Source organism: Coenobita brevimanus, chromosome 4, assembly GCF_032717465.1.
Source record: "Coenobita brevimanus isolate Jiangsu-jjx chromosome 4, ASM3271746v2, whole genome shotgun sequence".
Classification (NCBI taxonomy): Eukaryota; Metazoa; Arthropoda; class Malacostraca; order Decapoda; family Coenobitidae; genus Coenobita; species Coenobita brevimanus.
The window spans coordinates 23,569,006-23,596,486 of NC_136957.1; the positions used below are offsets into that span (position 1 = coordinate 23,569,006).

Here is a 27,481-nt window from a genome sequence, read left to right on the forward strand (position 1 = left end):
AAACGAGTTACACGCGACTTCAGCCAATCACAATCACAGATAGGTGGTACAATTTTGTACTTACACCCAACTCACTGACAAGAAAAGTGGCTAACTCACCTTATACTTTACGCAATTCTAAGCATTTTTTCTTCTATGACACATCCGTCTTAAATCAACCATTGATGAGTTATGTAATTTATTACACTTATTATTTTCTATGGAAGAGATTTTCCCTGGCATGGTCGGACAATTGTGTGTGTTCGTTGGTGCGCGTTATGTGTGTGGGTGGATAAAGCGCATGCGTGGCACATGAATCAGCCAATCACAAAGTAGAATTTCAAATGCCCCATGCTAGGGCTCGCAAGATTTGAAAGTCAGTTTGTCTCCAACCATAGACTGGGAAGCCTGCAAATTTTATTACTTCACTGCTATTTCACAGTTCTACCAGCAAGAAGATAAAACTGTTGCCTTTGTGTGATCGCTTGGTGTTTTACCTTCAACAGGAACAAAGTACCCAAATCAAGGCAAAAGTCTCATTTTACGTGAGGATCAGAAAGTGTTACACTGACTCCCGTCACCAGTTGCTGTTACAGCTACAGACGACTCTTCAAATGCAGACGAGGAACTGTAAATTGCTAGGTAAATGCATTATTTCTTATTGACACCCGGTTAGGTTAGGTTAGGTTAGATGAGGTTTGGTTAATATCATGGGGGGTCTGGGGAGCGAAGCCCCCCAGTTAGGAAGCACGGCCAGGGTTGGGGGGTCTGGGGGGCAAAGCCCCCCAATGAGGAAACACAAACTCCCTAAGAAGCTTAAAATTATTTTCTTCCGAATGATTTAAGTGTTTTTCGTTTGATTTTGATAACAGTTTCAGTAGGAAATCACTCGCTTTTGCGTTTTTCCCCCACCCAACACCCCGGTTTCCCACAGGTACCACAGTATTCTTGGGGGGAGGGGGAAGAACCGCAAAAAAATACGTTTCACATGATAATAGGCGTCCACCCTGAGTGTTTTCTGTTGTTTTTGGTGTGATTTTTGTTGATTTGGACCGGTCCATTCCACCGGAAGTCACTAGTGGCATTCAACAAAAACTAGCGACTTGCGATAGAAACGAAGGTCAAAATCGATCAAATCACACCAAAAACAACAGGAAACACTCAGGTTGGATGATAAATTCGGATAAGGGCAACGTGTAAAAATTGACCGTCATTTTAAATAATAATGTCATGCATGGTCATATTAAATAATATCAGAGTAGATAAGGTTAGGTTTGGCCATATTAAATAATATCAGAGAAGATAAGGTTAGGTATGGCCATATAAAGGTTAGGTACTGTATAGTCATTTTAAATAATAATAATAATGGTCATATTAAATAATAATGGAGCAGATAAGATTAGGTATGGTCATATTAAATGACAGCTGAGTAGATAATGTCATGTATAGTCATATTAAATATCGGGGTAGACATACGCTTTAATTGAGGCAGCAGAAGCTCCTTTTCTGATTATTTCTCGGGTGAAAAATACACGTTTCATGGGAAGTTTGTGTCCCTCATTGTTTTACCCACTTTTAAACCACATGGTCTGAAACAGCAAACCCCTCATAAATAATAGTGTAACACAGGATAAACACAAAATATCATTGTGTTTACATTTTCACAGCTGATCGAGACGAAGGTGCGACATTTCCAAATCATTTCTCGCTGAACTCGCTGCGACGGTGCCAAAATGACTAGACCACTAGTTACCGGGAAAAAGAAAAAAAGAAAAGAAAAATCACACCTGGGAGTGTATCTTCGTATAACTGCATTAAAATTAATTACCTTTAAAAAAGGTTGAGTTACAATAAGTTACCTTTCCCCATGTCTAACCATATTTAGTAAAATATTATTTTAAGAGCAGTGGTGACAAGTGCTTATTGTTGTGATCATACTAAATTCGGCTCAGGAACTTCTACTAATGTAGGCTCCTTGACGGCGCCGCGGCAGTCTTCCCATAGCTCTCGCGAGGTTGAGAGGTGCATATAATTTTCAAGATAAATTTAAAGTTCCTGATACACAATATATTTTTCAGGGTTTCATTTCGTATATACGATAGTCTACTGCATTTTCTACGCAACCACATTGTCAAATTTTTACACAATAATTTGTGACTCATAAAAATGAAGGGTTACACCATACCCATAGGACGCCGTTGCGATGAGGGCGGTAATAAGAGGCTGATAACAGAAGTAAAAATCGAAGGAGTTAGAGTCCCATTCCTTATTGACACAGGGGCACACGGCACTTGCGTGAGTGGCAAGTTCCTGAAGTTTCATCATTTAGAAGAAAAATTATTGCCTAAAGTGACTGATAATCATTATATCTCCACCTTCAAAAAGTGAATATGGAATTTGCAACTGCTGCAAAGAGAAGGAAGAGGAAGGTGAAGTTGAAGAAGGAGGAGACGAAGACGAGGGAGGGAGAGGAGGAAACGGTGACTGCCAAAGTTAAATTCAAGATGAATGTAACTGTAAGATGGACTATTGATGGTAACTCAGCCATACTTGGCATGGACTTATTAAGAGAATGTCACGCACAATTAAACATGTCTTCCATATCACCAGTGTTAACTTTGAGAAAAGTACCAAAGAAAATCCGGCCAAAAGAAGACCTTCGATTAAAGTGTTGCTGTGAAAACATCAAGATTGAAGGCAAACAAAGCAAGATATTTTGTGGAGAAGGAATTATCGACTCCGGAGGTCCCTTTAGCAGCCTTCCAGTGAATATCGCAAAAGATCTGGATTTGGAAATGGAAGAAGTAAATCCCCGTCTAAGGGTTGAATTTATTTTCTGGACTGAAGATTCAGTTCGAATTGTGTCGCACTGCGCCAAAAACTTTCCTGTGTCTTTCGGTCATTAGACCCTTACCGTGAACTTCAATGTAATGTCTCTGCCAGAAGATGTGGAATATGATGACAAAACTCCACGACAAATGAATATCCTCATAGGATTAGCCGATATTACAGACAAAACTTTTGAATTTGATCCACAATGCGTGGGTATAGCAAACAACGGACCACCAAAGCCCGAGAAGCCACTAAAATCTGATAAAAAAAAAAGCTAGGTCAATGGGTTAACATAAGGCGAAGTCTAGGAAGATGTTGGAAAAGATTTAAGGCCATATTTTGCTGCTGCTGTTCATCTTCCTCATCTACATCTTCAGTCAAATGAGATCCCGTTCCCACGACCTCACCTTACCTGTGTTTAGAAGCGGGATTTGCTGCAGTATTTCTGGTATTTTTCAGTTATGGGTCGGAGTTGCCAGCTAGCCTATTTATGAATGGAGGTATTTTGTAAATTTATTGTAAGGACTGTATAATATGTTGGACTGCATGGTGGCAGCATGAGAGAGCTGGGCCCTTCCCGCTCATACCAGAATGTATTGAGAGATGAGTAATGGTGTGGTGATCGGCCCTATCTTCCTGCCTGCAATGGCTACCCGGCACCCATGCTTCCCACTTCCACTCCCAGCTCCAGCCGTCTCTCAGGTCATTGTATCAGGCCCAATAGGCCATCTCCAAGTTGCGCAAAGCTTGGCATTGCTAATGTCCCGGTAGCAGCCTCCACCTAGGATTCCTGCGTCTGCTGCCCCAGACAAGTGTGAGGCGGAGATGCCTACAGCAGCCTTTCATTCGAGGAGACGATCCATTGAACGCTGGCTGAAACTCAGTGGCTGGCCACCTTCAGACGCGATCCTGCACATGACTTACCTAGTTCGAATATATGTGAGGTTACGAGACTTGATGTTTTTTTTTGCGGCTCCCATCTCTCATCCCTTCTTGAATGCAAAATTCATTTCAGGAATGAATCTCCAGAACTTCTCCAATACCTGGACAGTGCCCTACACAACCTACAGTCCCTAACTCCTATTTGTTAACCACCTATATAAAACAGCTTTAAAAGCACCTATGGATGGAGCAGTAACAACCTTTTCAGGAACAGAATTCCAAGAGTTGACAACCCTTACACTGAAAGAATTTGCTCAAACTGGTGTTCTCCAGTGACCTCTCTTTTTCAACTTGCATGTATTTGACTGGGTACTGCTTTCACTGTATTCAAAGAAGACACTATGATCAACTTTATCCATCTCTTTCAGTATTTTGAAGGTTTCCAATAAATCTCCTTGGTGCCTTCTTTGTTCCAGCGTTGTCAGGCCCAGTTGAACACATCGCTCTCCATATTCTAGGTCCCTGAGCTTAGGTACAAGCTCGTTCATCCTTCGTTGGACCTTCTCCAATTCATTAATGTCCTTCCTTGAAAATAATGTAATATACGTGTTTTTAGCTGTGAAAATGGAAATGTTTGTTGAGTGACGGGAAGACTGCCGCCGCGCTGCATGTCGGCCGTACGCTTCGTTGATTTTTGCCTTATTTTCAGTGCTTATTGTACAAATACGGATTCCAAACTACCTGTACGTTGTAGTATAAAGTTTACTGTGACAGAATGAGGCTGTGGTAGAGGGGAAACCGGGTTGCTGGAGGTGTGAAAGTGAAGATTTTGTTACCCAACTTTGCAAGTCTCCACAAGTCCTTGGTAGTCCATGAAGGCTCAACACCTGTCTCTGGAGAAAGCTGAATGTAAGTACTATCTGCCATACCAAGTATAATGTTCTAGGGTTAATCTCTGATTTTTGGCTAATATTTTCCTACAGGTACTCAGACCGCGATCCAACCCCGCCACCCGGGGGGGGGGGGTCGGCTGTCGATGGCCGCGTTTTAGGGGTTAATGATTTAAATATGTAATTATACTGAGATCCTCAAGAAAGTACTTTCCTTTAGTGCCAAAAATAGTTTTGTTAAGCTGAAAAAAATGACTAAGTTCATACAGTAAGAAAGAGTTATGTTTTGTTATGAAGAAAACACCTTAGTTACGAGAATGTAAAGGAAATGAAATAATTTAAGGAAAAAGAAGTAAATTTAATTAATGCAGTAATGAAGGTCTGTGTTAAATTTAGGCTTACATCACTTTGAACAACCTCACAGGAGCACTGGAGCAGCATTCAACTAGTAAGTTGTGCAAAGTTAAATTATTTTGATAGATAGATAGATATGTATATATATACTGCATAGATAGCTACCGGTATGTATATATAGTGCCCATGATTATGTTGGGCTACTTTATACCTAAATTCATTACTTTTGAGACCTGTTTCTGCTACTTTTGATCACAGGAATCTGGCAACCCTGCACGTTGAGTTTCTTCCACTGCGCTGGAAACGATTGTAGGGGAAAGTGACAATAATAACGGGGAGGAAATTTTTCAGCAAGAAAAAGTAATTTGCCAAACTGAAAGTTGTCAGAAAATTACAGAAACAAGCTGGAGGATTATGAATTGAATTGGTAAGGTCTTTCTGCTGCTTCAAGTGTACAATGAATGACACAAGTATCTTCCCAAAGTCTGACGAATATAGCATGGAAAAATCGAACCATTTGAAACACGCACTAGTTGAAACAGGGTTTTCATTGTATTTCGCCTGGTGTAAATTTTCTTCAGACTGAACTGGGAAGGTAGTTGTGTCTTTCATTGTACATTTACCGGTAAATAAATCAATCTAACTGTACCTGTGTTTTGTTTCCACCAGATTAATCGTGATTTCAGACTATTCAGGCACTTCACATCATATAGTCTGGATAATCAGGCTATCTCTGCATTTCCTTTCATGTCGAGTATCGATTTTCATACGATAGAGACATATTTTCGTACTGTGGAATTTGTCCTACATTAATCGATTTCGTACCATCGAAAATTCGTATTTTGCATTTTCGTATTTCGAGGACTCACTGCATAGGGGTCCTATTTGGCTACAAGGTTTTGAAATTCCATCACCTTATTTACAATACCATCAACATTTTCGTTAATACATTTGAATTTCTTTGGTTCCGAAACAGTGGTGTGGCACTCTTTTACAAATTTTGCTTCCTCTTAAAGTCAACTTTAACCTTCACCACCTTCTCCCCTCAAATTATCCACTTGAAATTATTCACATTATCTTTCTTCAGATCTTCATTCCTGTTTTTTGCTTCATTCACCAGCTCTCTCGTCGTCTCTATCCACCTGGCATAATCTCGGAAAACTTTGATTTTCTTGATGGCCTCTTCTCCGGACATAGGGCCTATCCAGTCTGGGTGCAAGACGGAGTGCTTTTCTAGCTAAGCTTTCCTGCTCAAAAAATACTTTCAGCAGTCTGGGTCCAGCAGTGGACTCTACCTTCCCCAACCTAAATATATATTTTGTCCTCCAGGTTAGGTTCATTCCGATCCATATGATCATTTAGTATTTTCACCATTAGGTCTTTGTCATGCTTAATTCTTTCGTTTTTGGTTGTTGCATCTGACTTGTTCACATTCATAATTGGCACATTTTTCAACCTAGCAGCCCTATCCCTTTCAGTTTCTCATACACTCTTCGCCTTTTCTTCAGTGCTGTCCTCTAGAATGTTCTCTATCTTATCCCATATTTTGGATTCCATTACACTATTTTGCCTTGTAACTGCCTCCTCCAAGACACTAATTCTATGAGAATTTTCCTCAATCTTCTGTCTGATCGATCACAGCTGTTTAAGTATTTCTCCTGAAACTTGTTTACGTGATTAAACACAGAGTAGCCTAATATAGTATGACAAAATGGGGACCTGCTGAGCAACCTTACTATACATTTTATACTTATCTAAGCTCATACCCTCACATGTGGCATTCCCCCCAAAAGCGACAATAATCAGAACAAACCATCACAACCTTTGCCTCTGCTAGTAACTGTGTTGTCACAGTGACCACAAACATCTTTTCCTCTTTTGACATTGCCACTCCTGCTTGCCTGTTGTTGTTGAGAACCTATCAGGGGTGAAGCAACTGAATATCCATCGTCATTTCCAGTTCGCAACATCCTCAATTCTTCACTCTCAACTGCCCAGCACTGACTAGTGCCACATTTTCGTGAGGCTTTTAGACAGGTATCGACCGGTATAGACCAGTCTTATTGCTGTTCTGGCGAGACAGTTAGACTGGTACAGACAGGTCCAAAGCAGTCCTGCCCCACAAGCTAGCCTAGGCGAGACCGGTTTGCACACAAACGTATGCGCATCAGCAACAGCCAAGAAGGAGGCCAGGAGCGTCCATGGCAGGGTGTAAGCATCGATGGTCAACAATGACGGACTTGGGAATAAGGTTTGTTTTAACTCACCCCGTCCCGGAGACGTGAATTCACGTCCTCACATGATGTGCACTCATATCCCGGAGACGTAAATTAATGCGGCAACATTGCAAGGTCCCTAATTTGCACAATTTTCAATTTTCGCGAGTGATTTTTGGCACGTATACATGGGACACCTTCCTCTACAAGATGCCAGGTAGAGACAATGCCTTACCCAGCATGACCTCTTCCCCCCCCCAGCATGCCCTTTTCTCAGCAATTCACCTGTTGTCAGTGACCTGGGCAGTAAAGCCATGTCATGCCACGGTACGAAATTCAGGGCCAGAGTGATTCCCCAATCGATGACAATGTGGAGGACAAACATTAGAGGAAGAAACAGTCAGAATTTATGATCAGGCAATGTGGCAAAAAAAAGGTCAGGAATGGTGATGAGTTAGTGAGTGAAACAATGCTTATAATGCCTATATTACCGTTTGAAAACCAATATACTCTCGTATTACATATAAATTTGTACCAAATAAATAAATAAATACCGTTTATGAGTGATGTGGAATAGTTATCCTCCCATAGAACTCGTTTTCTGTGCAGCCAGCCTGATAGAAAACCTTGTAAGGTAAGGAGGTACTCCTACCTGGATCGAGTATTTTAAACCTCAGGTGAGCGATTTCTCTATGAATTTTCAATGTTTCTCACCAAAAGCGGATGTTTGAGCCAAAAGAAAAAGGTCCAAAAATGTTGGGGTTGGGGTGTACCACTGCCCAGAAAACGTCGGGATGGGGAGGGGGTTAAATTACAATTTTAACGCCAGCAGAAGCCCGTGATCATCCAAGAAAGGAACCAAATAAATCTACCATGAAGTAGAGGCTTTGTAAAACTACAGATCGCACGAAATAAGATTATTAAAGCATTGCTGACCGAGATAAAAATCGAGGGGAAGCATGGAATTTGTGTAATCAACATTACTCCCCAACATTTGTTTACATTCTTCTAGGCCACGCCCAGTCACTTATGCAGCCAGTAGTAGGATCGGACTGACATTAGCCCATTCTCGCGATCACTTATGAGTAAAGACCAGTCTAAACCGGTCCAAAGTGGCCCCCGAAAATGCGGCTTAGGTAAAAGATCAGTTGTAGTATTTTGAAAAAGAAATGATTGAAAATAAAGAAATTCTTTGGAGCAAACACCAAACACGTTCGCACTCCAGGACCACCAATCAACAACAAGTGAAATATTCAACAGAACATGGAAATTATCAGAAAAAGAGGAGTTCAAGAATGTTTGGATAAGGAGAGATGCAAATGAGGAAGAAAGAACCAGGCTAAAATAAAGGAGTTAGTAAAGGAAGCAAAGGCACAAAACGAACAGACAACAGAGGAAGAGAAGATGGTGTTCCATTGGAGAGTTATGGATCAGAAATTGGGGAAGTGGTACTGACGGAGAGAGGGAGAGAAAAGGGAATGAAAAACGGCGAAAGAAAGTTTGAAAGTGGCAGATACTTACGTTGATGGTGTAAATCGGCAAGGTTAGAAGTTAACGATTTCTTGTGGATACATGAACCAGATGTTGTGTGTTTTGTAGAGACCAAGTTAAGAAAGGATATTGGTATCCAAATGGGAGATGGTAAATACAAACTGTGGAGAAGACATAAAAGAAAAAACGGGAGGAGTGATGAGAGCAGTGAAGAACAACGTAAATGTGGATACTGTGGAAATGGGAGCGGGTAGGGCTGAAATGATAAATATAAAATTAGAAACTGGAGAGAATGGCAAGAGAGATATGGCAGTAGCTTAGTATATATTCCACCTAAGACAAGGGCAAGGAAATGACAATGAACACCTGATGTTGGCAGACATGGTTAGTTATCTACAGAAAGTGATTGAGATAAGCAACAACATAATTCTAATGGGTGATTTTAATTGCAAAGAGGTGAACTAGGAGGAATGGGACTTAGGAAGCTAAGTGAAGTTTCGTGGGGCAGTATATTGAATATAGCAATGAATAATGTAATGACCCAGTGGGTCGAAGAAGAGACACGATTGAGAGGTGATGACGCGGCAGAACCCGACATAATTGAATCTTTGAAATATCTGTGTCCTACTAGAAAAAGTGTTCATGTGGCCATTGAGTTTCAAATGATAAAACGGAACATGGTGCCAAGAGATCAGCTTTATAGGCAGGGAAGATACAACTTTGGGAAAGCAAACTTTACAGGATTGAGAAAAATTTTCGAAAATGGGGATTGGAGAAAATTCAGAGAAACAAGAGATACAGAGGAAGTGGTATATCTTTCTAGACCTCTATATTTGGGAGTGGAAAAATATATGCCTAGAGTAAGTGGAAAAGAAAACAGGAAAAAGGATTGGTTTAACAGAAGGTGTATATAGCAAGAAAAGAGAGGGGCATTGCATAGAACAACTGGAGAGAGGTAATAATAGAACAAAGGAAGAATATAGAACTAGAAATGAATATAAAATAATACGTAGAGAGGAAGAAAGGAATTTGAAAAAAAGTATAATTGACAAATATAAGGTAGAACCCCCTGGGGGTAGAGTTTTTTTTCAAGAATACTCCCTCAGTATCCCTGCTAAAAGGGTTGGCGGAGGGTTAGTGCCCCTCCCCGGAAAACAACTAACAAAAAAAAAAACAATAAGCCTCGGACAAGGACTGACCAAACGATGACGACCAACGACCAGACAAAGGACATGGTTATCAGAACGTGGAATGTAAGGGGAGCGAATGATGAGTTGAAAGAGAGAGAGATTGTCCAGGTGCTTGAGGGTGCGAAAGTGGATGTATGTGGAATAACTGAAACAAAATGGAGAGGAGAAAGTGTGAGAGAATGGGAGTATGGATGGGGTATATGTGCAGGAGTAGGTGAAAATGAGAGGGCAAAGGAGTATGTATAGTTGTGAGTAAAAGATGGAAGAAGAGCATAAGACAGTATGGATCAGTTGGGTCAAGGATTGTGTGGGTAAATTTGAAAGTTGGAATACAAATGTGGGCGATTGTGTGTGTGTATGCGCCAACGCAAGATCGTGCTAGAAGAGTGAGAGAAGAGTTCTGGACAAATGTAGAAGTGTGCATGGAAAAGTTTGGAAGGAATGAGAGAGTGTTTTTGATTGGTGATATGAATGGTAAAGTTGGGAATGTGAAGGTGGATGGAATAGTTGATGAGTGGGGTGTGCCTGCTGAGATAGATGAGAATGGGAGTGCGTTAGTGGACATTTGTGCTGGGAGGGGGTTGGTGATAGCCAATACCCTCTTCAGGCATAAAATGATCCACAGGTATACATGGCAAGTGATGAGAAGGGTGGGTGGTGAACTGAATGAAAGGAAGGCAATGATTGATTATGTGTGTGTGGATGAAAGGATGCGAAGATGTGTAATGGATGCAAGAGCTCATAGAGGTTGGGGGAGTGGACTTCCTGACCACTACTTGGTGGTGGCCAGAATTAGGATTCAAGTAAGATGGAGGAATAGAAGAAGGGAAAGACGAGAGGAAGGAGTAGTTGCAAGGAGAGTGGAAAGGTTACAAGAGGATGAGAAAAGGGCAGAGTATATGAGAGAAGTGAAGGAACGATTGGGGAAATATGAATTGAAGCAGATGGGAGACGTGGAAGGTGTGTGTAGGATATTTACGGAAGAAGTATGTGCAGCATTTTACACTTGGGTACCTTGCTGTATGATATCATCAAGATCTAATAAAAAAGTGCAGGAAAAACCAATAATGCTTACCAAAACAATAAGCTTCGCCATATACTGTATATGGCGAAACTTAATAATACTTACAAAAAGAATAAGATTTGCCATATATATGGCAAAGCTTAATAATAATAATAACAAATAATAATAATAATAATAATAATAATGATAATAATAAGTAGAATTTTGAAATGGCTGAAGCATTATTCAAAGAACTCCACTTTCCAGATCAAAATACTGTTATCATTGTTGGCCTAATATTAAGGGACTGACTCAAATTTTTTTATGGATTTTGACCTGTGACCTTGATATCAAGGTCAGGGTCATTCATACGATGCGTATCATGTTCACTCATGACCCACTACATTTCCACCCAGTTAGGTTTAAATTGGCCAAAATCTTTCCTATTTAGCACTTTCCGGCATGAGGCAGCCATTTTGATTTCTTCAATATCTCAAAAAGTTTTTGTTGGATCTCTGTATCAGAACCCAGCTGCGCTAATATATGTTGACGACTACATGCAAGAACATTTGCAAAACAATCAGTTCAGTAGTTTTTGCTGCAGAAGAGAGCAAAAATTGAAAAAAATTCCATAGACAAAGCATGTGCATTGCTAGTGCTAGGAAAAAAAATTGAGTCAAAAGAAGCCTGCAACCAAGATACATCAATCCTGAAAATTTCAAGTCTTTATCTCGAACGGTCTTGGAATGCCAGACTTCTAGATCTCCTCAAAAAAAAAAAAAAAAATCTATAAAATCAGTAAGAATCCACAAAATGTGGAGGCCTTAATCTATTCTATCTATCTATTCTATTCCCAGACGCCTCAATCCCGTTTGGGGTGACCACAAACAGATCGCCTCCAAGTCGCCCTGTCCCCCGCCATCTCACTGCCCTGCTCCCAACTCACACCCCCCTCTCTAATATACCTCTCCACCCCATCCCTCCATCTCATCCTCGGCCTCCCCCTCCCTCTTCCCTCCTCCACCTCACTCACATACACTGTCTACGTCAGTCTTTCACCCTCCATCCTCTCCACATGGCCAAACCACCTCAGTGTGTTCCTCATAACGCTTCCTATCACATCCACATCCACACCACAACAGTCCTTTATATCCTCATTCATCAGCCTGTCTCTCCATGTGACTCCACAGGCTCCTCTTAAATAACTCATTTCCACTGCTTTCACTCTTGACTTGTGTCCTTCCAACAACGTCCAAGCTTCACTTCCGTACGTTAGAGTTGGTATCACAATACTGTCATGTAGTAACTTTTTCACTTCCATGCTCACTTCCCTGTTTCTTATCACTGCTTTCAAAGAACCAGCAACCTTTCTTCCCTGCTGTACCCTTTCACGCACTTCATCCTCCAAACCTCCATCCTTATTCATCACACTACACAAGTACTTAAACGTACTCACATTTTCCAATTCCTCACCATCCAACCTCGCTGTACATTCACTGACTTCACCTCTCTCAAAGACCATCACTTTACTCTTCCCTACATTCACCTTTAGATTCCGTTTCTTACACACACTCCCAAACTCATCCACCAAGCCTTGCAGCTCCCCTTCGTCTTCACTCAACAACAGAGTATCATCTGCAAACAACAGTACAGGGAGTTTCCAAACACTATCCTCTCTCACCAGGGCCACTCCAACATCCACTACCCTACCTTGTACCTCTTTTATTACCCCATCCATGTAAAAATTGAACAACCATGGAGACATGACACATCCCTGTTTCAACCCAACTTTCAAAGAGAAAAATTCACTTAGTTCACCATCCACACGCATTGCAGCCTTCGCACCATCGTACATACTCTTCACAGCATTCAACAACTTCCCATCTACTCCATATATTCTTAACACTTTCCACAATCCTTGTCTATCCACCCTGTCATATGCTTTCTCCAAATCCATGAAAGCCGCATACAACTTCTTTCCCTTCTCTAGAAACTTTTCCACTAAAGATCTAAGAATGAATATCTGATCTACACAACCTCTTCCCTTCCTAAAGCCTCCTGTTCTTCTCCAACTAATTTCTCTGTTCTTTCTCTAACTCTGTCAATAAGTATCCTACCATACACTTTTCCTATTATACTAAGAAGACAAATGCCCCTATGATTACCACACACTTCTTTTTCCCCTTTTCCTTTGTACAAGGGAATAATAATACCTGACTTCCAATCCTCCGGGACTCTACCTTCCTCCTAGGCCAATCTGCACATCTTCCACATCCATTCTACTACTCTCTCTCCCCGATGCTTCAGCATTTCACCACACACTCCATCAATTCCTGGGGCTTTTCCCTATTTAACTTTCTTCATTGCTTCCACAACTTCTATCCTACTGATTTCTTCCTGTCTTCTCACCTCCCTCCTTCTCCCAGCCATTCCCCAGCCACTTATACTCGCATTACTTCCATCCTTTATGTTCAACAATTCCCTAAAGTGTTCTCTCTATCTGCTCACTTTTTCTCCCTTCTCCACTAGTAATCTACCATTTTTATCTTTCACTCCCCTGCTAACGTCACTTCCACCCTGTCTTACTCTTTTCACCTCTTTCCAGAACATTTTCTTACAGTCCCTCCACTTTACTCTCACATTCCTTCCTAATTCCTCATCCAATCTCTTCTTACTCTCTCTTACTAATCTTTTCACCTCTTTCTTTCTACATATAACTCTCTCTTCTGCCTCTCAACTTCTTCCACACTCCTATTTCTCATCCATTCATTGTATGCTTTCTTCTTTTGTGCCACAGCCTGTCTCACCTCTTCAGTCCACCACGCTGTTCTTTGCAACCCCCTCCGTCTTTTCTTCCTTCCACACACCACATCATGTGCTGCACATTTTTTCTTCTGTAAATATCCCACACACACCTTTCACGTCTCCCATCTGCTCCAATTCATATTTGCCCAATCGTTCCTCCACTTCTCTCTTATACTCTGCCTTTTTCTCAACCTCTTGTAACCTTTCCACTCTCCTTGCAACTACTCATTCCTCTCGTCTTTCCCTTCTTCTATTCCTCCATCTTACTTGAATCCTAATTCTGGTCACCACCAAGTAGTGGTCAGAAAGTCCACTCCCCCAACCTCTATAAACTCTTGCATCCATTACACATCTTCGCATCCTTTCATCCACTGACACATAATCAATCATTGCCTTCCTTTCATTCAGTTCACCACCCACCTTTCTCATCACTCGCCATGTATACCTGTGGATCATTTTATGCCTGAAGAGGGTATTGGCTATCACCAACCCCCTCCCAGCACAAATGTCCACTAACGCACTCCCTTTCTCATCTATCTCAGCAGGCACACCCCACTCACCAACTATTCCATCCACTTTCACATTCCCATTCATATCACTGATCAAAAACACTCTCTCATTCCTTCCAAACTTTTCCATGCACACTTCTACATTTGTCCAGAACTCTTCTCTCACTCTTCTAGCACGATCTTGCATTGGCAGATACACACACACAATCGCCCACATTTGTATTCCAACTTTCAACTTTACCCACACAATCCTTGACCCAACTGATCCATACTGTCTTATGCTCTTCTTCCATCTTTTACTCACAACTATACATACTCCTTCCTTTGCCCTCTCATTCTCACCTACTCCTGCACAAATACCCCATCCATACTCCCATTCTCTCACACTTTCTCCTCCCCATTTTGTTTCAGTTATTCCACATACATCCACTTTCGCACCCTCAAGCACCTGGACAATCTCTCTCTCTCTTTCACCTCATCATTCGCTCCCCTTACATTCCACGTTCCGATAACCATGTCCTTTGTCCGGTCCTTGGTCGTCATCGTTTGGTCAGTCCTTGTCCGAGGCTTATTGTTTGTTTGTTTTAGTTGTTTTCCGGGGAGGGGCACTAACCCTCCACCAATAATAATAATAATAATAGTAATAACAATAATAATAATAGTAATAATAATAATAATAGTAGTAATAATAATACTTATGATGATGATGATTATTGTTATTATCACTTGCATGCATTAATGGCAGTGCAACCCAAATATATATATCTACTTTTATGTTAACCTGAACTTTGCTTTGTCAACAATTCCGTTATCTGTGCAATAGCTCGTTTGTCCTTATCTAACAAAAATGCATTGCCCTTTAGCTCAGGCGCTGGTCAAACATCATTAAAATAGATGGCCAAAATTACTGATTCCCACTGCAGAACTAAGGCTCTTTGAACTTCACGCAGCCACAACTTGGTATTAATTTTCAGAAGTGACCCAGTTTCCATGGATAAAAGCAAATAAACTACAGTGTCTACTCTTCCTATAAAATTTCCCACAACCATGTCAATCGAACAAAATATTTCAGCTCCCCCCTAGAGGGTTCATGGCCAAAGGGTTTGGAAAGGGGTGGGGAGTCTTCCACTGCAGTATCCTTTTGTTTTACTTCAGCCACAATGGAAAAGTTTTCCAGTTAACTTTTGGGTTCATCACATCAATGGGTCGGTAAAGTTTGTGGGTTTTGTCGGCCTGTGTAACTCTCCTTCCTTCTCCCTCCTGTCTGACTCTTCCTCCTCCTTCCTTCTTTCTCTTTCTTGCTACCATTCTGTCTTCCTTACTTCTTCCCCCTCCCTTCTTTCTCTGACAATGTCTTTATCTTTCTTTCTTTCTTTCCCCTTCCTTTTCCCTGTTATTTTTTCTGTTTTCCTCCTCCTACCACCTATTTCTTTTTTATTACTGTCTTTCTTTCTCTTCCCCATACCTATATCACATTGCTTGATTTATTCCTCCTTTTCACTCCCCCATTCTGTCTTTTATTCTCTTTTCTCTCTTCCTCCACAATTCTTTTTGTTTGTTATACTTCCCTCCTCATTTCTTTTTCATTGTTATATTTTTATCTTTCCTATCGTTTCTCTTTACTTTCTATCATTCCTCCCCAGTCCTTCTTCTTCGTCTCTATTACTTTTTCTCCCGTCTTCTCTTTTTATATTTATATCTCCATATTTTCTGTCTATATTTTCCCAGATGTTTGTTTCCTTTCATCTCCCATCCTTACGTTCTTCAGGTGTTTCTTCTTTATGAAATCTTCCTCCTCCCCCTGCCTTACTCTGTATTGCTCTTTCCATGTTTTTTTTTTTTTTTTTTTATAAATAACAACGGAGGAAGGAAAAACAAATGGGTAAAAAAAAATAATCCATACACCAGATTACTGGTGTCCTCTGTTCATAAAATATCTGTAACAGTTAGACTTGAACAGTTGTGGGTTGAAATTTGGAGGAAAACAACTCTGGGGAAGCGAGTTCCAGAGAGATGCAGTTCGGGGAATGAAAGAATTCTGATAGGCAGAAGTTCTGCAATATGGTTGAGTGACATTCCAGTCATGAGCGCTACCAGATGCCCGTGTAGCACGAGGGAAGGCATGGAGAGGTGGCACCATGGACGCAACTTCGTCTGAGCATTTGCCAAAAAAATATCTGTAAAATAATGCAAGGGAGGCAACATTCCTTCTTACTTGCAGGGGAGGTAGTTTATATGTAATGGCAGGGTTCTTAATGATTCTAACAGCTTTATTCTGAATTTTGTCTAGTTGTCTTAATGCAACCTCTCCACAACCATTCCACAAGGGTGAGCAATATTCAAGCTGAGAGCGCACATGACTCTTATAAATTATAGCCAACTGCTCATCGGTGAAGAAGTTATGGACTCCGTACAATAATCCAAGTTTCTTTGAGGCGGTTTTAGCAAGTGATCTGACATGAGAGATCCAGCTGAGGGCACTGTTAAGTGAGACACCAAGAATTTCAATACTTTTGGAGATGGGAATATTAGTAGCACTGAAGGTAATGTACGAATCTGGCAATATCTGTCTATTAGTAAACTGTATATATTTAGTTTTACTAGCATTAAAAGAGACAAGGTTGTTTTGTCCCCATTCACTGATTGTAGCTAGATCTTGATTTATGGAGATGGCTGTACAGAGTTGAGAGGTAGAGATATTAGACTTTGTAAATGGATGTCTGAGTGTGAATGAACTATGTAGTGTTGAGTCCTCTGCATATGAGTGAATGGGATTGTGAGTGACAGATAAGAGATCATTAATATGAACCAGAAATAGGGTTGGTGCCAGAACTGATCCCTGCGGCACGCCGGCGTTAATTGAGTGGAAATTCGAATATACATCATCTGCTTTTACCCTTATTTTCCTGTCACTAAAATAAGAAAAAATCAAAGGAACAAAAGACGTTAGTCCATAGCAAGGGAGTTTGGACAGCAGGGAACGGTGCCATACTCTGTCGAAAGCTTTAGAGATATCAAGAGCAACTGCATGAGTTTCTCCAAAAAGATCAATTGATTGATGGATAAGAACATAAGAAGAGAGGATAACTGCAGTAGGCCGGTTGGCCCATGCTAGGCAGCTCCTAGAAGAGTAACTGAACTACTAGAATGAGATAAGGATAGCAAAGAAGAAGGCTCTCCCCCGCCCTCCAATCCCTCCAGCCGAAGCCGGCAGGAAAAGGTCAGAAAGAACACCACGCCGTATAGAAAAACTGGCGTGGACATTTTACAGGAAAGTGTGAAAGGAGAATAGAGACTATCATAGTGTAACCTGAAAAGAAAATTTTTTGAATTAGTATTGGTTATAAGATTTTCTTTATTCTATATCCACCCCTTATTTGTCATATGCTTATCTAGCCTATGCTTGAAACTCTCAATGGAAGAGGCAGCAACTACTTTACTAGGTAGCTTATTCCATTCGTCTACTATATTACCAAACCAATTTCTACCGATTTCCTTACTGAAACGGAATTTTTCTAGTTTGAAACCATTATTTCTAGTTCTATCCTGTATGCTCACTTTTAAGTACCTTGCTAATATCTCCCTTATTTATACCATTCATCCACTTAAACACCTCAATTAAGTCTCCCCTTACTCTACGCCTCTCTAGCGAATGCAGATTTAGTCTTTTCAGTCTGTCTTCATATGACAGGTTCCGGACGTCATGTATCATTTTAGTCATTCTTCTCTGTACATTTTCTAACGAATTAATATCCATTCTATAGTAAGGACACCAAAATTGTACTGCGTAGTCTAAATGTGGCCTTACTAATGCTAGATAAAGTTTCAGTATTACTTTAGATGATCTATTGCTCACGCTTCTCGAAATAAATCCTAGGACCCTATTTGCTTTATTTCTCGCATTAATACACTGTTGCCTTGGTTTAAGGTCGTTACTAATCATAACTCTTAGATCTCTCTCGCATTCCGATTTGCTAATTTCTTTGTTATCTAAGCTGTATTTAGTATCTCCAATGGTCTTGCCTACGTTAAGTACTTTACATTTTTCAACGTTAAATTCCATTTGCCAAGTTTTAGACCATTTGGACAATGTATCGAGGTCTTTTTGTAAGTTATGGCAATCGTCAGTCGAGTTAATGATACGCCCTATTTTTGTATCGTCGGCAAATTTGCTGATGCTGCTATTGACTCCTAAGTCTAGATCATTTATATATATGATAAATAATAAGGGACCGAGTACTGAACCCTGTGGTACACCGCCAGTTACTAATCCCCAGTCCGACTTAGTTCCATTTATTAATACTCTCTGCTTTCGTCCTTTCAGCCAGGATTCTATCCATTTTAAGATATCGCCGTCTATACCGTGTGCTCGAACCTTTCTAACTAACCTTTCGTGTGGGACCCTATCAAAAGCTTTACTAAAGTCCAGATAAATAACATCGTAAGCTTTATCGCTATCTACTGCCTCATAGACCTCCGAGTAGAATGACAACAAATTTGTGAGGCAGGATCGTCCTTGCCTGAATCCGTGCTGACTTTCGTTTATAAGATTAAATCTTTCTAAGTGTTCTCTAATCTTATTTGCCAAAATTGACTCTAACATTTTTCCTACTATTGACGTTAGACTTATCGGACGATAATTCGACGCAGCTGATTTATCACCCTTTTTAAAGATGGGCACTACGTTTGCGGTTTTCCACGCCTCTGGAACTTCTCCTGAACTTAAAGAGTCATTAAATAACGTTAAAAGTGGCTGACATAATTCTTCTTTGGTTTCTTTTATAATTTTTGCATATATATCGTCCGGACTTGGCGATTTTTGTGGTTTTAACTTATTAATTTCTTTCAATACGTCCTCCTTACTAATGGTTATTTTACTAAGAATATTTTCCGTATTCTCATGGTAAATATTTGCTGCTTGAGGGACCAGGCTTAGATTTTCCTTGGTGAATACTGATATGAAATAATTATTTAGGATGGAGCACATTTCTTTATCTTCACTGGTAATGTCATCTGATTCTGTTCGTACGGTACATTTGATGAAAACCCTTGGGGTTTTCTTTTGATTCACTTGCAACCTTAATTTCGTAACTTCTCTTTGCTTTTCTTATCTCCCTCTTTACTTCTCTATTTAAAATCGTGTACCGGTTACGTAAGTTTTCCTCTCCACGTTTTATTTTTCTATATATTCCTTTCCTTTGGCCTATGAGAGATTTTAATCTGGATGGTATGAGTTAAGAGATTGAGTATGTCAATGGTGGATCTTTCGTGGCGAAAACCATATCGTCTATCACTAATTAAGTTGTTGGATTCAAGATGTTTAACAATGTGCTTATTAATTAAAGTTTCAAATACCTTACCAAGAGAAGATGTGACAGCTATTGGTCTGTAATTGGAGGGGTCAGACGAACAGCTATTCGTATCCTTTCCTCTCCTCTCCTTTTTCTTCAGTTTCTCCATTCCCTTCAGCCTTTAAATGTCGCTCCTAGTTTTCTTTTTTTCTTATTCTATACACCTTATTGCTCTTCCATATTCGTCTCATTGCTTTCTTTTACATGGCTTCTCATTTTCATCAATCTTTTCCTTCTCTTCAAAATTCAAGTCGTTCTCCTCTCCTTCATGGTCTTCTTTTTCTTTTTCTTTTTTTTGTATCATTTTGGCTTTTCCTTCCTCTGTATTGTTTGCTTTTATCACGTTCTCCTCCTTCACTTCCACCATTTTCCTTCTTTTTTTTTTTTTTTCATTCTTCTTCCCAGTGTTTTAGTGTTTCACTTTATTTCTGCCTTCTTCTTACCCATTCTTTCATCAGTTTTCTTAAGCATATTCTTTCCCTTTAACCCTCTTTCTTTTCCATGTTTTTTCCTCCATCACATTCCCCCTTTTGTACTCATCTTCTATTATTTGTGTCCCTTATGTCCATTCTTCAACTGTATAGCTACATTCTTTATTTCCTATCCTTCATTTTTGTCCTGATGATCCATATTCTCCCTTTTCATAACCCTTACGTCCACCCCCTGTTCTTCATTGATTTCAACTCTGCTCTCACATTTTGAAGTGAATCTCCCGTCCTCTTTCTTTGTTTTTACCATTCCATTCTTTCTTAACCTTTTTTTTTCCTCTTGTACTTTCTTGCTGCCTCTCCCTTCTCTCCATTTTTGAAGATATCCCTTCTGATGCCTGCTACACCTTCCCTTTATACCTGTTTCTCCGTTCCGTATTCTTCCTTTTCCTTTCCTCCCTTTTTTCTCTATATACATTTCCTTTCCTTCCTTCCCATTTGCTTCATGTCTATTCGTTCCCCTACATCTCCTTCATTCTTATTTTTCTCCCTTCTTTCTGTTTGTGTATTCTTCTTTAACATTCCCTTCTCGTTGTTCTTTCTATCAACATATCCATTTTCGCTCTTCATTTCCGCTCTCTTTTCTTCACTTTTTACCATCTCTGTCCTCCTAGTGTCTTCTTTCCGTATACCGTAAGTTCCCCCGGGTAAACTTCCCCAACGAACATTCCACCCACAAGATTTCCCTCAAAATAATTCCCCCCGTGAAAAATTCCCCCTACGATAATTCCCTCATTTAACAGCTTTTTTGAGCTAATAGATCGTCCACCCAATGATTCCCCCATCTAGCAGTTGTTTTGAGCTAAGAGATAGTTCACCCGAAAGTTCCCCCATCTGACAGTTGTTTTGAGCTAATAGATGGTTCACCCGATGATTCCCCCATCTGAGAGTTGCTTTGAGCTAACAAATCGTTCACCTGATGATGCTCCCTTGTGACAGTTGATTTGATCCAGGAGATGGTTCACCCGATAATTACCCTGCCCTGAGCTGGAGGTGAGTTGCCTATCAGTTGTCTGCTGCGTGTCCTCAGCTGCAGGTTGGTTGTCTGACAGTTGTCTGTTGGCTGCCCTGAACTTCAGGCTGCTTGTCTCCGTTTTGTGACTCCCTGGTATTTGATACAACCAAGATGCCTTTGTCATTTGTTAAAACTGGAAAAGGGCAAAAAGAAATGCTGTGATAGGGAGAGCTGTATTTATGAAATGCATCAAGACAACCCCACCAAGACGAAAATTTACTGGCGATGTGAACATTTTTATAATGGCTGCAGAGCTCGAGTTCATACGGTTCATGACGCAGAGGAACCCATAATAAATGCAAGGACAGGCGCTCACCACCATCCAGCAGGTTGTGAAAGAATTGAAGCTCAAAGGATGATGACTGCAATGGGAGATACCGTTCAAGATGTGGGAATAATTACCACACGGGAAGCTATTGGTGCTGACAGTAAGCCACTGGCTGAGATAACGAGGTCATAATTGCCCTCACTTCAAGGAATTTAACGTAACTTTTAAAACTGGAGAAAAAAAAATCATCAGGAATCCCAGCTCTTCCAGTTCCTCGGAATGGTTTCGAAATTCAGGATTCATATAAGAGTCTCGAGGATGGCTCATTGTTCTTGGCTATCGATAGCGGTGTTGGTGATTCTGACCGTATCTTAATATTCGCAACAGACGCCGCCTTGGATGACCTCAAGAAATCTCGTTCATGGGCTTGTGACGGGATATTCAATTCATCGCCAAACATATGGTGTCAGCTGTTCACTTTACGTGCAATTATCGGAGAATCTTGGGTTCCACGTTTGTTTACCCTACTTGCAGACAAACATGAAGTGAACTATAGAGGCCTTTTTTTCTACACTTCTTGATCTTCGTCCAAGTGCTCAACCTAGTGATTGTGTGATGGACTTTGAAAAGGCAAAGCAGAATGGTTTCACGTCATTGTTTCCATCTGCTTCAGTTGTTGGGTGCTTGTTTCATCTAGGTCAGTCATGTTGGCGGAAAGTATGTGACACTGATGTGCGAGTGAGGTACAGTACAGACGTAAATTTCACACTTAATATGAAATACTTCACCCCATTGGCTATCTTGCCTGTTGCCGATATTGTTAATGCATTTGAGAAACTGTCTGATGATGAAGACATCCCTGCTGAATATATTGCATCCATCCATCATCCAGTCCTACATGCCCCATGAGGAGCGTAGGAGCCCGGGGCTAGGCAGTTGGTCCCGACATTTAAGATGAGAATGACCAACCTCACTCATCCCTGAGTGGCATTATATGAGCAGTCAACCCCAACCACCCCTTGGATATAAACCTTCACCAGATCAATCTGACGGTAGCGCAGTAATTACCTACTAAACCACCAGGCGCCAAAATTTGGTTATACGGTTATCACCCAGCGTAGTATATGGTTTCCTGGTGTTCAGGATACCATTTGGCTTGTCACTCAGTGTAGAGTCACCCACAGGCAGAAGGAAGAGGAAAGAATGAAGGAAAGAAAGACAATAGGGAGTGTAAAGTTACCCGTATATGTCGAAAATACCTACACTGGAATTATGCGGGAAGGAGGTGCTTGTTGAAGGAGAGATCAGCCGCTTTTTCCCATAAAGATGTGGAATGGTAGAGACCGTATATTTAGCCACCTCCCAAGGAAAAACAATGGGATGGAAGGCTTTCACAACGCTTTGCGCTCATCCATCACATCCACACACCAAAACCTGTGAAAGCTCTGCAAGGCACTCGGTGGAGAAGCCATCATTCAAACAAAGATTACCCACATTCGAAGAGGTGATGCAATTAAGATGTGCAAGAAATACCAAACTACAAACGCACGAATAAAGAATTTGGTAACACGTTACAGTAGTGATGACATGATGGGTTTTCTGAGGAGCACTGCCGATAATTTACACTCATTTTAAGTTGACTAAATAAAATAACTCATGACGAAGTTATAATTGTTTCAGTTTTTGTAAGTAGTACCTGGCCGATGAAGTTAATACTGTATATTTGCATGTAGGAATAAACAATTTGGTAACACGTTAAAGCAGTGATGACAAGATGGCTTTTCTAGGGAACATTGCCAATAAGTTACACTCATTTTAACTTGATGCAAATAAAATACTTATGACGAGGTTATAACTGTTAGTGTTTGTAACTTATATCTGACTGATGAAGTTAATAAATACACTTTAGATGGGTGGAATTTTCGTTTCAGTTTTTGGCATGGGTGAAATTTTCGTTTCAGTTTTTGGCATGGGTGAAATTTTCGTTTCAGTTTTATGGCATGGGTGAAATTTTCATGGAGGAATCTTCGTGGGTGGAATTTACTCGGGTGGAATTTACACAGAACCCTTTTTCCATCCTCAAGGATGATCTCCACCTTATGTAATACTATGAAATTTACTCAGTAGATATAACTTAAAACACTCATATCTACATTGCACTGCCTTTTTGGATGGTATGCTTCCTCCAGTTTAACAAGTAGACTGGTGGCAGACAAAATAATTCTTAAGTGTATTGGTGGTTAGGTATGCTTCAAAATAAACACATTAATAAGAATTACTCAAAGCCATATATTCATCCTGTCACACAGGTATATCATAAATATTTTGGTACGTACAAGCCAAGTCACACCTAGTTTTCCAGGTGGTACATTCGTCCACGGCTTCTGCGTGATATGTCCCAAAGAAGCACGTCCACCACCATACTGGGTCACACTGTCAGTGCACCGATTGGCGTTGCACCCACTGCCATGCAGAGGATGGCAAGTACGGATGGGGAGTGTGCTAATGCCAGAGGTGAGCTTAACAGTACTTAACCTTTATGTTCAAATGCCATTACTATATCGTACCTAATACTGTACTGTACTTTATAATGAATATGATGCGTAAATGGTAGGGTACTCTATTAAGTGGATGGATGTGGTAAATGAGTGTGTGCAAAGGTAAGATCTTGAAGCTGGTAACAGTGATTGAGTTGGCTGGATGATGTACTGTATATATGAAGCAGCACATTACAATTAAGAGTTTGACACCTCCTTTTGAACCTGAGAGTCAGTGAGATGATTCTACCTTGCTAGGGAATGTGAAGTGTGTCCATTAATAAGATCACAAAATAAACTTTGAGCAGATGATTAAGCCTGAGTGGTGGAGCCAACACTCCATGGGTTTGAATGATGTGTAAATGATTGTGTGGGCCATTCCACTGTTGTTGACAGGGCTGCCACTTTCATTTTTTTTTTTTTCCATGTTCCTGGATCCAACCTCAACCCAGTTTTGGGTGGGAATAAAGATTACCAAAATGATTATAGGAAGACTATACATACAGGAGAGTAGAGCCTCCAACCATCATTTAAACATACGGTATCTACAATTTACACTCTGTAATCAGACTTTAATAAGAAAAATATTCAAAGTCTAAGTCAGTACCAGTCATCAAAGAAATAGGGAAATGTCTTGAAACAGATTCTTGTTGTTTCCCCAATCAGCCGCAGCAAGGTTTGGCACTGTTTTTACCATGAGCACCTACTCAACATCCAGCATTGAGGAAGTTGCTCAACACGCACCATCCTCACTACGCTTTTTCCAGGTCCACATTTACAAGGACAGGTAAGAAACTGAGACAAAAACTAATTATAATTAGTGTATAGATGAGGAGAAAAAAGTTTGTAGAATCTAGAACAACGGGAACCGCATGGAAATAGAAGAAACACTATGGAAAGCTAATATAAACCTCTATGTATCTGTAGCCGGACGCCAGAATCCCGTAAGGGCTGGCCATTTTTCCTTAGTTGCTTTACGGGGAGGGGCACTAACCCTCCACCAACCCACTTGATGACACAGGGAACACGTATGGGTTGTTTATATGGTTACCATCCAACGTTGTAAATGGTTTTCTGGCTTACAGAAAACGATTAGGCTTCTCACTCAATGTAATGCCAGCTGAAATGGAAAGAAGATTATTAAAAGGTGAAAGGAAAAATGGAAGAAATAGGAATAGAGGAAGGCAGACACAGAAAAAGAATGAAAAAAAAGGTGTAGGAAGAAGTAGGCAGCACTACATCAAGAGAGTGGATGATGGTCGCCACCACCTACCACTATTATATAAAAGTAATTTGCAGTATTTATTGCATTATACAAGAAGATTGAACTTTATCTCAAAATTAGTGTGCTGAACAATAGATTGTATATACTCTGCATAACACATCATACACCGATTAAATGATGCAATAAAACAACACAGTACAGAGAATATGGTAGAGAAAAAGTACCTCATGAAAAACATATTAATGAGGCAACTGAAGCACAAGATTTGGAAGAAAAGTAATTTTACAAACAGTCAGCTCCAAACTACTGAATAATATCTCCAGTCATTATACTCCCAAACCAGGGAAGTAACAGCCAAACAAGTGCGAAGAGCAGAGGCTGCAGGGTTCTCAGCAGTGGTGCTTACAGTCGATGCACCCATACCTGGCATACGCAGAGAAGACGTGAGGACCAAGTTTACTCTGCCCTCACACTTAAAGTAATGTCAGTTCATTTCTTGCACGGCTTTTTTAACACCTTTACAATAACATACTGCATTTTGCTACTGATATACAGGATTTTGCAACTGATATGCCTGACAGCTTATTTCAGCATAACAACTAATGACCATTCTTACTAGCGTAATGACTGCATGCACCGCTTAACACCTCAACAGTAGTGATGACTTGTACTTTGCTCTGACTGCCAAAGTCAGTTCAAGTTACTAATAAAGTAAAATAAATCAATAGAGCAGTAAGGTAAAGTCAATTCACTTCATGCGTGACTTTTTCAGTAAAGTACCTACAGTACACTACAGTGACATCTTGTATTTTATTCTTGTTTCTATCCGACAATTCAGCTTTGAAGAAACCCTTTCTAGTGTATGAGTAAAGCCTAGAGAACTCAGCGTCTAGAATGTGTAGGCAATATCTTACTTATATGATTCTAACTTATACATGAAGGATTTTTCAAGAAAAATATATATATATATATATATATATATATATATATATATATATATATATATATATACCGGTAATAAAAATACGGTACTGTAATAATCCTAATATACTCCCCACTTTAAAATTATGTGAAACACTTGAATGAATCGAGTGAAATTCATATTCTATTTTTCAGTGGCAAATAAGTCAGGATGACGATGAAGATAAAAATTATAGACAGTGCTAATACTGCACATTTTTTATGCATTTCTATTTCTCTTATTTTCACTACAGGCTGGCTAATTTTCTGACAAACAACATGTCAAGCAGGATGAAGACTTCTGCTGCGGGGTTTGATGTATTTAAAGATGTGAAGAGTTTACATGATCCCTCCCTCAACTGGGGAGATGTTGCCTGGCTTAAGAGGTAAGAAGCTCTTACACCATCCATCCATCTATCCTGTCTAATACTGCCCCATCAAGAGTGTCGAGGCCCCTGGCTAAGATGCTCAGTCCATACAGTTAAGGCAAGAGTGACTAGCTGCTTGCCCCTTAGTGACATTATGTGAGCAATAAATGCCAACTGCTTCTCAGAAGAATCTTCTTTATGACACTTGGTTGAGAATGCCAAAATCACTAGACCATGAAGAATATTAAAAAAAAAAAAAATCCATGATGGTTTTTCAAAATCTTCTTGAACAGAATAGAACCAGTAATTGATAAAATTTTAAGAGAAGAACAAACGAGATTTAGAAAGGGTCGAGGTTGTAATGATCAGATTTTTATTGTAAGACCTCTAATGCAACAAGCTAATGAGATGAAAATACCGCTTAGTATATGTTTTGTGGATTGTAAAAAGGCGTTTGATAGTGTTTCACGTGGAGCTATGTTGAAAATTATGAGATTCTATGGTACGCCAGAAAGTTTGTAAATATTAGAAGCCTGCATGAAGGTAATTTTTGTAAGGTAATGGTGGGTGGTTCTTTGAGTGATCCATTTGAAGTTAGGTCAGGAGTGATGCAAGGAGTTCTTACGCCTTTGCTGTTTGTTTTGGTTATGGATTATGTTATTTAGAAAGGTTGTAAGGAGAACAGTTGCAGGAATTAACTGGAAAGAAAACAAGAAGCTGATGGATTTGGATTATGCTGATGATATTGTGCTGATTTCCGGAAGTAGTTACGAGATGCAGAGGGTGCTTGATCGTCTGGTGGAGGAAAAAGAAAAAGTTGAATTGGTAATAAAGTGTGGAAAGACAAATTATAAATATGAATGTGGAGAACCAAATCGACTGTGTAATTAGGAATAATGTGGTGAAGAAGGTAGAAAATTTTAAAAATCTGGGAACGATTGTATCATCTAACGGATCATTAAACAATTAAATTGAGGAGAGGATTAGACTGGCTTGGAGAGCTGTTGGAATGTTGAAATCTGTTTGGAATAATAATAAGCTTTCGGCACATACTAAAGTGAAAATTACAAGTCCATGGTAAGACCAATTTTAATCTATGGGCATGAGTCATGGTACAG

General features: G+C 40.1%; 1 protein-coding gene across 1 annotated transcript in view; it reads left to right on the forward strand.

The window, feature by feature from the left end:
* Window positions 1–2,145: 2,145 nt before the first annotated feature.
* The window catches only part of LOC145396150 (uncharacterized), a 37,626-nt gene continuing 12,290 nt past the window's right edge, over window positions 2,146–27,481 (forward strand). Inside the window, exons 1-5 of the mRNA XM_080269594.1 lie at window positions 2,146–2,274; window positions 23,628–23,787; window positions 24,477–24,597; window positions 25,379–25,513; window positions 26,250–26,381. Coding sequence (XP_080125720.1) covers window positions 2,146–2,274; window positions 23,628–23,787; window positions 24,477–24,597; window positions 25,379–25,513; window positions 26,250–26,381 — 677 coding nt within the window. The remainder of the gene's footprint in view (window positions 2,275–23,627; window positions 23,788–24,476; window positions 24,598–25,378; window positions 25,514–26,249; window positions 26,382–27,481) is intronic.